Source organism: Eublepharis macularius, chromosome 2 (genome assembly GCF_028583425.1).
Source record: "Eublepharis macularius isolate TG4126 chromosome 2, MPM_Emac_v1.0, whole genome shotgun sequence".
In the NCBI taxonomy this organism is placed as follows: domain Eukaryota; kingdom Metazoa; phylum Chordata; class Lepidosauria; order Squamata; family Eublepharidae; genus Eublepharis; species Eublepharis macularius.
In genome coordinates, this window is record NC_072791.1 from 210556287 (window position 1) to 210569162 (window position 12876).

The 12876-nt window shown below is 44.8% G+C and overlaps 1 protein-coding gene across 1 annotated transcript in view; it reads right to left on the reverse strand.

Moving 5' to 3' along the window:
• CPS1 (carbamoyl-phosphate synthase 1) overlaps positions 1-12876 on the reverse strand; it is a 209524-nt gene that overhangs the window by 108642 nt on the left and 88006 nt on the right. The window contains exons 17-19 of the mRNA XM_054971268.1: positions 11082-11226; positions 6380-6590; positions 289-487 (exon numbers count right to left, since the gene is read on the reverse strand). Of these exons, the coding sequence (XP_054827243.1) occupies positions 289-487; positions 6380-6590; positions 11082-11226 (555 nt within the window). The remainder of the gene's footprint in view (positions 1-288; positions 488-6379; positions 6591-11081; positions 11227-12876) is intronic.

Sequence of the window (12876 nt, forward strand, 5' to 3'; positions counted from 1 at the left end):
GGTGTAGTGGTAAAGAGTGGCAGGGCTCTAATCTGAAGAACCGGGTTCGATTCCCCACTCCTCCGCTTGAAGCCAGCTGGGTGACCTTGGGTCAGTCACGGCTCTTTCAGAGCTCTCTCAGCCCCACCCACCTCACTTCGTAAACCACTCTGAGTGGGTGTTAAGTTGTCCTGAACGGCAATATATACATCGAATGTGGTGGTGGTGGTGGTGGTGGTGGTGGTGGTGGTTGTGGTCAGCTCAGTCGCCTGAGGTTAAAGTGTTCATGGGAATAATCCCCAGACTCACCTCACCCACACTCTTCATAGAGCTTCCGATCTTGCTGGAGGCACCTTGAAAACGGTCAAGATCCCAACGGGGTACCTTGGTGACTATGTAGTCCAGGCTAGGCTCGAAGCAGGCGGTTGTCTTTCCAGACACGACATTCTCAATTTCTGGCAAGGGGATCCCAAGGGCAATTTTGGCAGCAATAAATGCCAAAGGATACCTGGTGCCAACAAACAAAGACAAGCTTCTTTTCAAAATGGTAGGATTTTCAAATTGGTGGTGTGCTGAAAACAGTAAAAACTTTTCAATCCTCAATATCGCACTGGTAGGCACAGCTCTCCTTCATTAGTAGCCACAAACACAATTTATCTCATAAATACTGCCTCAGGCTTGTTTTACACAAGTACGACAGTAAGCAGGAGAACATTGTCACGGGAGAACAGACAGCACCATGACAGATTGCAGGCAACCGATTCCATTCCTAGAGGAGTTAGCCGCGTTAGTCTGTAGTAGCAAAATCAAAAAGAGTCCAGTAGCACCTTTAAGACTAACCAACTTTATTGTAGCATAAGCTTTCGAGAATCACAGTTCTCTTCGTCAGATGCAGATTCCATTTCTGAATGTCCCGTGACATAACAAAAACTGGGAACTCCATGCAAATAGAAAAGTGGCTCTGCAGGAAGAAAGATAACAGCACCAGCTCTTTGCTTACTGTGCTTGTTTTCTATTTGCAAGGAATTTTAAACACAGGGGAATGTTCCAAAATGTGATCTCCGCCCATATGGCACATTTCCTCCTATCCCCTCAACATTTTCCCTCCTTCTCTTGCATGTATAAATCAGGCCTTGGATGCAGTTCCCTGAGTGTTGTGGTTGCTGCTTTCTCACAGCTGGATCTCACAATCTCTCAGGAATGTTTGAAGGATGGAAATACAGTGAGACTAGCAGATTACCAGGAGATTACTTCTCTCTTTCTATCTTGGCTGCTTAAAGTTGTGTGGGCAATAGCCATGTGATCCGGATGACAGCACATAATCAGGGGTCATTTCATAGAAAAAGAGTGAGAGGAACTCATTAGCATAACTCATTAGCATAACTCATTAGCATATGCCACACCCCTTGACATCACCAGAAGCGTGTCATTAGCATAACTGGTTAGCGTATGCCACACCCCCTGACATCACCTATCCTGACTGTTTTGGACCCAATCTTGGCCATTTAGGGCCAAAATTGGGCCCAAAATGGCAAAAGGGGGCTGAAAATTGCCAAAAAGGGGCCCAAAATGGTCAGGATTGGGCCACTGCTGAGCAGGAGAGTGATCTATCACCCATCAGAGGGCTGATCTTGGCCGCTTCGGCCCCAATCCAGGCCGAAACGGGCCCAAATGGCTGAGAGTCAGGTGGGCAGGGCCACCTGACATGTGACCTCTTTGGGGAACTACCAGAACTGCTTTCCTGAGTGTTTCCCCTCAAAATGAGCCCTGCACATAATCCTGATGTAACCACAGATGAAGAATGGTGCTAGTCCAGCCATAGGGAAGCTGCCACCATACAAGGCCGATAAAGGACAAAGCGGATTAATAATGTATGGACAAATGCAGAAAGCATTAGAAAGAAAAGGACAATCTGACAATCAAGACGCCGATCAGTACTTGTCCAGTTCAGTCATAGGTGAGATGTGGTGATGACCCATTTGTGACTTTTCTATCAGCTTTGCAATTTATCCACTATTGGGGTTATCTCCCGCTGCTACCTCCTGACCAGCATAAATGAGTTGCAGGGAGAAAAGCGGGGGGGGGGGAGATATTGTCTATGTGTTGACATCACTTCTGGCTAAAAATGCCATGATTTCATCATAGAAATCAGTGAAATCCTAACGTGTCAGTGGCATTAAGATGTACACGTCTTTCTACCACCCCCATATCTTACCCCTGCTTCGGAACATGATAACTCAGAGGGTCAAACTAGATTTTGTAAGATGTACAGACTTATCCCCTGCCCTGCCATGCCTCTTTCCCCTTTCAATCTCCATGCTGTGTGTCTACCCACCCAAACACCCAGTCTCCTGGTATACACTCCAAAGGGTACAGATACATTTAGATTCCTTAGCATGCCTCTGCTCGCTATGGAGGGCCACCACACGTGCTGAGAATCACTGAGATGAGAATATGGAGGATTTCACGTTACACAGGCATTTCAGCAATATCTTTTGCTTGCATAGAAAATTTTTGTATTTAGAGTTCTCCAAGAAAGTAGGAAACTAGGGGGAAAGTGGCCAATGAGGTTGTGCACATTTTTAAAAGAAGCTGCAAGCCAACTCCCAAACCTTAGTAAAATATCTGTACTAAAGTGATCCTCCCTCCTCCCCACATGACCGTAAACACAAGCTGCTGCTCTCACGCCTTCCTGGAGGCTGCCGCTAACCTGTTGGTACCTCACAGCTATCAGTGAACCAGTGAGACAAAGCTGACCTGGCAAGTTGGGTTAGATGAAGAGCCTATTTATTTCTATCTGCGTGCAGGACTTTGTGCAGCTATGCAAAACGGAGTGATTCAAGTAGGCTTTTCCGCATAGGGCTGGACTGTGTAGAATGGTTTAGAAATAGACATGGGCACGAACCAAAAAAAATTAATGAACCTGCAGTTCGTGGTTTGGTGCCGCCGATGAACCCGAACAAACAAACCATAACGAACATTTCCCGTTAACCAAACCAGTTCACGGTTTGTGGTTCGTGGGCATCAGAACGGCCCCCATTACACTTAGAGAGCCCATATTCACAGGGAGTGTTTAGCAGGCTCTCCTCCAGCCAGCACCAACATTTGGTCAAGATTGCAATAGGGATCTTGGAGTTATACCCTCTCCAATCCGAGGCCCCCGGGAAACTCCCACTCGATACAATTAGAGCCACCAGTTGACGTTGGCCCAGTGTACAAGGTGTTGGCCATCAGAACTGCCTATCAGGGTTTGCAGGGATGAGATTGGAGTGCCCGTGGCTACAGAACATCCCCCTTCCCCCTCCCTCCCCCGGGTGTCTTCTCCCATGTAACCAATTGTAACCAATTTGCAGCTCCATGGTTGGAAGGAAGACCTGCCGATCAAGGTAAGCTGGGCTTCCATTCGGGTTTCCAGAGCGACAGAAGGAGTGCAGACAGAGTTCAGGCATTCCCCCAGCTCCGTTTCCAAGGGAATTGATTGATGGTGCCTGACTGTCTAGCTTCACGAACCGCGGGTGGACGCAATGAACCGGGCTTCCAACGAACGCTGGTTCATTGGCCATGGACCCTCACGAACCGCCAGATCGCGAACAGACGATCCGGTGGTTCATGGGTTTTCTTCGTTCATAATGCGGTTCGTGCCCATGTCTATTTAGAAAGCTACTCGGGTAAAATTTTAGAGACTATACTACTGTGTATAGCTCATACTGCCTGTTGCTGCAGGTAGGATACTACTATGTAATTTTTGCATTATCTAACGTGTCCTGTTAACACTGATGCTTTGGTTTGGTTTGGTTTTTAGATTTCAGAACTTCTTGAGTGGTTCCTCACTAGAACAGGCTTCCTTGGGAGGAGGTGGGCTCTCCTTCTTTGGAGGTTTTTAAGCAGAGATTTGATCATAGAATCATAAGGTCAGAAGAGATCTATTTCATCCCCCTGCAAGTTGCAGGAAATTCACAACTACCTCCCCTCCCACACATACACATACTCAGAGCCCCCTGCTCCATGCCCACAAGATAGCAAAACACCAACAGGATCCATAGCCAAACTGGCTTGGGGAAAATTGCTTCCTGACTAGATGACCATCTGTCAGCAATACTGATTCTTTGACTCAGCAAAAACTTAGGCAGATTGTGAGAGAAAGGGGGATGAGCCAGTGCTCAGCTCTTGTGCCCTTTCTTATGTGCCCAGGAAAATGCCAATTGCTGCTTTGGGGTCAGGAAGGAACTTTCCTCCTGTCAAGATTGGTCAGGGATCCTGGAGATTTTCTGCCTTTCTCCAGGTATTGACCAGAGGTAACTGGAGAGTGGGGAGGGGGGGAGCTGTGAATTTTGTGCATTGGGCATGGGGTTGGACTAGATGACCCTTGGGGTCTCTTCCAGTTCTGTATTCTAGTTGGTTCCAAATTTCTACCTTAGAAACACTATCACATTGTCTATTGGATGGCCAGTCCTGTCGATCGTATTGACTTACTCTGCATAATTCACACTGAGTCTCACTAAGAAAGGTGGACTACAAATAATATAAACAAAGAAAAAAATAAACAAATTTTACTGATGGCAAAGTGTTTTCTGTTTGGGAGAAATTGCTCCCAAGGGCTGAGCCAACGAACCACTGAACCAATAAAGCAAAGACAACCAGCAATACTGTTTACTTCAAGTTGGTAGAAGGTTCACAAGGAATCAGGTCCTTTAGACTACAGATCTATATAGCCTACCTTTCCTGCTGAGACTGAAGGCAATAAGAGCCAGTTTAGTGTAGTGATTAAGAACGGCAGGACTCTAATCTGGAGAGCCAGGTTTGATTCCCCACTCCTCCACTTGTAGCCAGCTAGGTGACCTTGGGTCAGTCATAGCTCTCTCAGAGCTCTCTCAGCCCCACCCACCTCACAGGGGATAACAATAACATACTTTGTAAACCAACCACTTTGAGTGGGTATTAAGTTGTCCTGAATGGTGGTATATAAATTGAATATTGTTGTTATGGTTGTTAAAGTAAAGTAAAGAGGCAGGAGCCTCTTCCAAAATACCTTTTGGGCATACATCCCTTTCACTCTTGCATATTTCCCTATTTCTATTTTTTATTTGATTTGATTCATTTAGAGACCACCTTTCTCACTGAGACTCAAGGAAGATTACAAAATAAAAAATAATCAGACAGCACAGAACACCAATTAACAGTGCAGTAGGACTAGGAGTACAAAACTGGACAACATTACAAATGGAGGGAAACCCTTTTTCAAGCATGGCATCATAATGCAGAAAGTGGGTAACAAAGGTAGAAGGGAGCAATGCACTAAAAGGAAGGTGATCCATACAAAAATTTGTCATTGACTATGAAGCTCTCTCTTACAAGAAGAAGAAGAAGAAGAAGATTCGATTTATATGCTGCCCTTCAGGACAACTTGATGCCCACTCAGAGCAGTTTACAAACCTCCTGCAGCATTCCATTCTGCTACAGTTCTAATCCCGTTACAAAAATGCCCCCCTCATCAAACTTTTCTAATTTTATTTATTTACTTAATTTTTATTCTGCTTTTCTCTCCAATGAGAACTCAAAGTGGCAGACATCATTCACCTCTCTTTCATTTTTTCCTCACAACAACCCTGTAAGGCAGGTTAGGCTGAGAGTACACAACCAGCCCACGGCCATCCAACAAGCTTCCACAGCAGAGCAAAGAATCAAACCTGGCAGAGCTCATTTTGAGGGGGAACGCGCAGGAACGCAGTTCCAGTAGTTCCCCAAAGAGGTCACATGTCAGGTGGCCCCGCCCACCTAACTCTCGGCCATTTTGGGCCTGTTTCAGCCTGGATTGGGGCTGAAATGGCCCGGATCGGGCCTCTGACGGATGGTGGATCACTCTCCCACTCAATAGAAGCCCGATCCTGACCACCTTGGGCCCCTTTTTGGCCATTTTCAGCCCCTTTTTGCCATTTTGAGTCCAATTTCAGCCAGGATTGGGTCCAAAACAGCCAGGATAGGTGATGTCAGGGGGAGTGGCAAACGCAAATCAGTTATGCTAATGACACACTTCTGGTGATGTCAAAGGGTGTGGCATATGCTAATGAGTTATGCTAATAAATTCCTCCAGCTCTTTTTCTATGAAATGACCCCTGAAACCTGGGTTGCCCAGATTCTATTCTGACACTCTAACCACTACACAATACTGCTTCTCTGTTTAAATTCAACACATTCTATTGAATGATAGAAGTATAGGGGCCTTGCTGACCTCCTCAGGCAGGCCTTTTCACAAGGAGCGAACCACGACAGAGAATGCAAGTGAATGGCAATTGCCAATCTTACTCGTTTGCAGCCTGGCGAAACTGGCACAATGGAGAACTGAAGGAGAAGCTAATACTCAGATATCTGGTTTGGTTCCTCTCCGAGATTCTCGCCTTACCCTGTAGCCTTCGATGCTAAAGCAGAGCTTCTAGAGAGCCGAGCATTAACTTCAATGATGCAATACTCCAGAGAAGTGGGGTGTAAGGCATACTGGATGTTACACTCTCCTATGATGTTCAAATGGCGGACAACCTTGATGGTCGATTCTCGTAACATCTGCAGCTCCTCATTTGAGAGAGTTTGGCTGGGGGCCACAACAATGGAATCCCCTGCGGGTGAAAGCAAAATGGTAAAAAAAACCTGATGGGGTTCACCACTGTTCACCGGTGTTGCTTAGCCTACTGCATATCGGAAAATACAGGTACCACGAATGGCTCTTTGCATGATGTTTTTTTGAAGTCAAAGATGTTAGTCTAGATTGCCTATCTGATAATGAAATATAATATAGGTTAGAAATTAATATTAACTGCTGCTAACTTTTGTTGTACTGGAATTTCAAAGTAAACTATTTTATTTGTATTGATTTATTTTTTCAAATTTTTATGCCACCTCTCCCTCGAACGAGGTCCTAAGCGGTTTACAAAGATTAAAACTGCAATGAACAATGCACATTAAAATTGGGAGGATCCAGTCAGAGTACAGCCAATAAAACAATGTAATCCAAATAACTGGAACAACCCAAAATTAAGCAGCTGGGTGGCAAAAATTTCAAATGCGGTGTCACGGCTGGTTAAAAGTCTGCTGAAACAATACGTCTACCACCATCTGAATTTAATCCAATTTTTCAACTCATCTTAAATTCTCCATCTCTTTTGATGAATTTAGACTCAACATCTGTGCAACAGCAAACAGCTGCATTCTGTATTTTTGGCAGTCCGTTGTGCTCAAGAACCAGACCAATGCTTAATTCTTTTTTTTATACTCCCACAGCTGTCTGCAAAGTGCCACTGTAAACACCACTCATCCTCAGTATATTCTGATGAAAGTTATGGAATCTCATTCATTAGTTCTCAGAGATGTGGCATGACCTGTTACATGAGATATTACTCACTGGCATCTCCACCACTCAGTCTGAAATCTGACACACATTTAGTGGGGAGTAACTTTCCATCACCATCAAGGGCTAAAATACATGTTACATTTGTTCACAAGTTGTCAGCGTGAAGAATGCTGCTGTAAAAACCTCAGACACTGAAACCCCTTCTGCACCAACCAATTTTGCCAGTTCAATTCCCATACTGCACCATTTTTCTCATGACTATCTGCACCCTATTTGCCACTATGAGCAGTCACTTTGGCTACTACACGGCTTTTCCGCGGCTTTCCTGGAACCACTTACACCCTGACTTTTTTAAAAAATCTGTTTTCCAGTGCACACTCTAAATCCCATCTTTTAGCATTCCACCCTCTTCCTCCCCGCCCCCATCCTCTACCAGCCCACTTCATTGTGATTGGCTGTTGCTGTCTATCCAGCCACTCCATCCTCTCCCTCCTTTCCATTCCTCCCCCTCCCCTCTTTCCTCTCCATTTTCCTTTCCACTCAGTATTTTAATTTTTTTAAAAAATCCAGCATAAGATCAATGCATCAATGAGTTGAGAGGGAGAAATCCAGGAAATAGATTGATCCAGTGTTCCTGTGATGCATTGATTCATCGCTTGTACGAAAAGAAAAGATAAGAAAGATGTCTTTGATGACGACATCAGTGACAAAAGCACCAGCACTCATCAATCCCAATGCATTTTGACATGGTACAGATTAAAAAGAACCGGCACCACCAGGGCTCATTTCGAGGGGGAACGCACTGGAACGCAGTTCTGGCAGTTTCCAAAAGAAGTCACGTGTCAGGTGGCCCCACCCACCTGACTCTCGGCCATTTGGGGCCTGTTTCAGCCTGGATTGGGGCCGAAACGGCCTGGATCGGGCCTCTGATGGGTGATGGATCACTCTCCTGCTCAGCAGCGGCCCAATCCTGACCATTTTGGGACCCTTTTCGGCCACTTTCAGTCCCATTTTTCCCATTTTGGGACCAATTTCGGCCCTGAATGGCCAGGATTGGGTCCAAAACAGGCAGGATAGGTGATGTCAGGGAGTGTGGCATACGCAAATCAGTTATGCTAATGACACACTTCCAGTGATGTCAAGGGGCATGGCATATGCTAATGAGTTATGCTAATGAGTAAAGCTAATGAGGTCCTCCGGCTCTTTTTCTACGAAATGACCCCTGGGCACCACACAAACCACAGGAGAGGTACAAAAGGGCCCAGACAAGCCAATTCCATGCCTTTCGACCTGACTTCTGGGATAGTGAGGTGTTATGTCTCTGGTGCAGAAAGGGCTAGATCCTGCTAATGGCGAGTGGCATGGGTGGAGGAGGTGGTTTCCCCCTCCCCACCCACCTTTTTCTGAGCCTAAAGAACCCTAGTGGGAAGTTATTTGCATAACTTTGAAGCTGGGAGTGCTCAGACTACTCCATGTGCAGTTACAAAGTTATGTGAATAACTTCCTATGCCCAAGCTGCCTGTTGTCAGCAAAATCTTCTGAGTCTTTTAAAACAACATTCTTGGAGCTGACACATGTCTGCTCAAAGTAGTGAACCCGGAGACAATTCGTAAATTGTATCTTGTAGTTAATACTCATTCTCACTGAACTTTTCAGCTTTTTCACATTTCAGCTTTTTTCGTGCATGAATATTCACGTGCCTGTGGTCATTCAGGTCCACACTCACCTCAAATGCAAACTGTCACAGAACTGGATTAGATCCAGAGATGCACCAGAGGAAAGGAAAAGGTACTCAGTGCACAATGGCTGCAGCTACACAGAGTGCTTTAAGGTAATTTTTAATGAAATAACATTGTGCATCTGGAGCAATGGAACGTATAACAGACGGTTCACACAATTTCATTTGAATTGGGTTGGAAATTGTATTAGAAGAAATGTATTATATGCAGTCGAGTTGTTTCCAAGTTATGGGGGCCCTATGAATTAATGACCTCCCAAACATCCTATCATTGACAGCCTTGCTCAGGTCTCGGAAACTAAAGGCTGTGGCTTCTTTTATTGAGTCACTCCATCTCATGTTGGGGCTTCCTCTTTTTCTACTGCTTCCAACTTTTCCTAGTGATGTGGATGAATGTAATGGAACAGGATATTTTAAATGCCTCTATTAACACTATGCAATTTTATGAGTAATATGCAGCTAAAAGCAAGGGAGAAGCACTAACAGATGCACACCATTTCTTAGAACACTGATACTTGAAACTAAGAGTCCTAAAGATGTGCCTGCAAAAGTTGCAAGAGAAGAGACATGTTTACTATGGAAGCTTGCTACTAGAAGAATGCATTTGGACTACATACATAGACACACAATGATATGCTTAAAACAAATGGAAATATTCGTTTACTAATCGATGTATTTTACACAATAGACGTAGCCAGGATAGTAACTCAAAGAAAAGGGAAGGACCAGGTGCAAAGAAAGTTGAAAATGCCAGTCTCTGCATAGCAAAACGGGAGAAAGAGAAGAAGCTCATAGAATTGGCTTAGAGATGCAGAGCAATCCAGGACACTGAATAAAGAGCCCAGATAGTGAAAGTAAGTGACCTTTCGCATACTTAAGAGAGAGGGAAAGTATTTTGCCCCACTCAGCCTGCAGAAAGCAGTTTTAACCTACATGATACAAGCAGCCTTGGAAAATATAAGGGCTAAGTCAGCCAAAGAGGAGAGGAACCCACTTCTAGCCTGTAGGAAGAGAAGTGTGGAGTGGAAATGTCATTCCTGGAAAAGAGATAAGACACTGGGTCATCTTGACAAGTAGAGAAAGGTGGGAAATATTATAATTATGTTAATGGCCAAAATCAGGCTTCCAATCAAGAAGCACTGGGTAGCCGGAGGTGGCCACTGCCAACTGGTCATCGCCAATGGAGATCCCTAGAAGACTTAAGCCAATTAAAAGCCTAATATTTTAATGAACCAAGGGGTATAAAATGTCTTGCACAAGCTTTGTAACCTTGATGAGCCTTGGGTCAAGAACGGGGGCTTTGGGTCATCTGTAAGGCCAAGGTTCCTCCCATTTAATTAAATGATTTAAACAACCTTCTCTCCCTAGATCCTGTGTGCTATTTTATTTGGACTAATGAGAAAAACACAATTTGGGTACAACATGAGAATTAGAAGCATTACTTTGTGCTGTTTTTTGTGCATGCAGGAAAGACAGTGGGGAAACAATTGCTTTCACTTAGCAGTGGCAGACAAAGGGGAGTCATTTTAGTGCACCTGTGTAAATGGGGGGGGGTCCAACCCTATATATATATCACCTTTTCAATATGTCAGTGTTAAAGTATGATGCATGGGAACAGCACAAAATTCCACCCAGTTCCCTGGAAGAAGACATAATCTGACTGTCTCAGAGTCTCTCTATATGAGACATCTTAGACGGGGATGCTCAAGTGTAGGAAGACGCAATGTTAGCCGGGAAGCGTAGTTTAAAAAGACAGAGCTAAAGGCTGTGTCAATTTTACCTCTCTACAGGAGGGTAGTTTAAGAAGACAGAGCTGGCAGAGATCGCTGCTCAGAGGGTTGGTTAATTTCATCTTCGCCTCCCTGAAGGGGAGGTGAAAGTGACAAAGACTTTGGAGAGAAAAATCACTTTCTACCAGTGGGAATCCTCCCCCATGTGTAAATGCTGTGCCAGATCCCCGCATATAACTTTGTACCTTTCTGATGTCACGCAATTAATACCATGTTCTGCAAGCACTCCTACCTGTATGAACTCCCATGGCATCAACATTTTCCATATTGCAGACTGTGATGCAGTTATCAGCAGCATCTCTCACCACTTCGTACTCAATCTCCTTCCATCCTACAAGTGATTTCTCCACAAGGATTTGGTTGGTCATGGCAAAAGCCTTGAAGGTAGAAAAGATGGGATAAAAAATAAACATTTCATTAAGCACATACAGCTGAATTCTGGAAGCCAGTTTATCTGTCATTAGTAAAGTAAAATAAACCTCTTGGTATCATCATCATCAATATATCTAATACGGAACATTGCTCCATAGTGAATACTTAAATTTGGAGTTTGGTGCCATGAACAGACAAGACAGATCTTCTCAAACCCAAAAAGTCCCAGGTTTGCAGAAAAATATAAATCTTTTTTAAAAATAAGGGACCCAAACTATAGAAACATCAACTTTATCCTTAGGAAAGGAGATCTCAGTGGCCACTGTGGGAGTTGCTAGGCAACCTCAACAAAGGGACCTTTGTCCCTAGGTTTCTCTCAGTAGAAGGCAGAGGGGAGGGGCTATTTCCCAGTCTACCTCTGATCTACTTGCTTCTGCTCTGGAGGGAATTCTCAGGGTTAGGCCCACTAGCAACCACCAGGCAACTTGCTACCATGCAATTTGCATGACTCACTCAAACACAGGGAGAAACTACCCGATAACTTGATGCCAAATAACTCACATGGGACCAGTGGCAGCCTCCACACAACTTGGGCAGCTTGCTTGGGCCTGATAGTGGCGAAAGCACAACTCCCCCAAGTGATTTGCTACTACACAATTTTTGCAACTTGGCCAGACTTTTTCTAGTGGGAGGGAAGGAGTGAAAGCTGACAGGCAGTATAGTATAGTGATTGGAGTATCAGACTAAGATCGGGGAGACCCAGGTTCAAATTCCTACTCTACCATGGAAGCTAGCTAGATGACCTCAGGTCAGCCACTCTCTCTTAGCCTAACCTACCCTCACAAAGTTGTTGTGAGAATAAAATGAAGAAGAAGAAAGGTTTGTTGGTGAGTAGAAAAGACAGAGGTAGACAGGAAAAGGGAGAGAGGAAAAGGGGTTGCCAAGAGGAGATAAAGATGGGAATGTGGAGGGAAGAGAGCCAGTTTGGTGTAGTGGTTAAGAGCGCGTGACTCTAATCTGGAGAGCCGGGTTTGATTCCCCACTCCTCTGCTTGAAGCCAGCTGGGTGACCTTGGGTCAGTCAATTAAGAGCAGCAGGACTCTAATCTGGAGAGCCGGGTTTGATTCCCCACTCCTCTGCTTGAAGCCAGCTGGGTGACCTTGATCAGTCAATTAAGAGCAGCAGGACTCTAATCTGGTGAGCTGGGTTTGATTCCCCACTCCTCCTCCTGAAGCCAGCTGGGTGACCTTGGGCCAGTCACAGCTCTCTGGAGCTCTCTCAGCCCCACCCACCTCACAGGGTGTTTTGTTGTGGGGATAATAATAGCATACTTTGTAAACCACTCTGAGTGGGCATTAAGTTGTCCTGAAGGGCGGTATATAAATCGAATGTCGTTGTTGTTGTTGTTATTAGGGGGGAATAAAGTGGTCCTTGCGGGTTCCTTGCTTGTATATTTAAATTTAAACACAGGAAGGAGAGTTATGTAACCAATATTACTAGCTTCTTTATTTGGAAAGCACTAACTCTTCCCAAGAAAGGCCGTTGGGCCTACTCGACATTTGTTTTAGGAAAATGCTGTAAAGCTTCTGACATTCTATTTGACAGTATAGTAGAGATCCTCTCCGCCCCCATTATTCACTAAACCGACCTCCTTA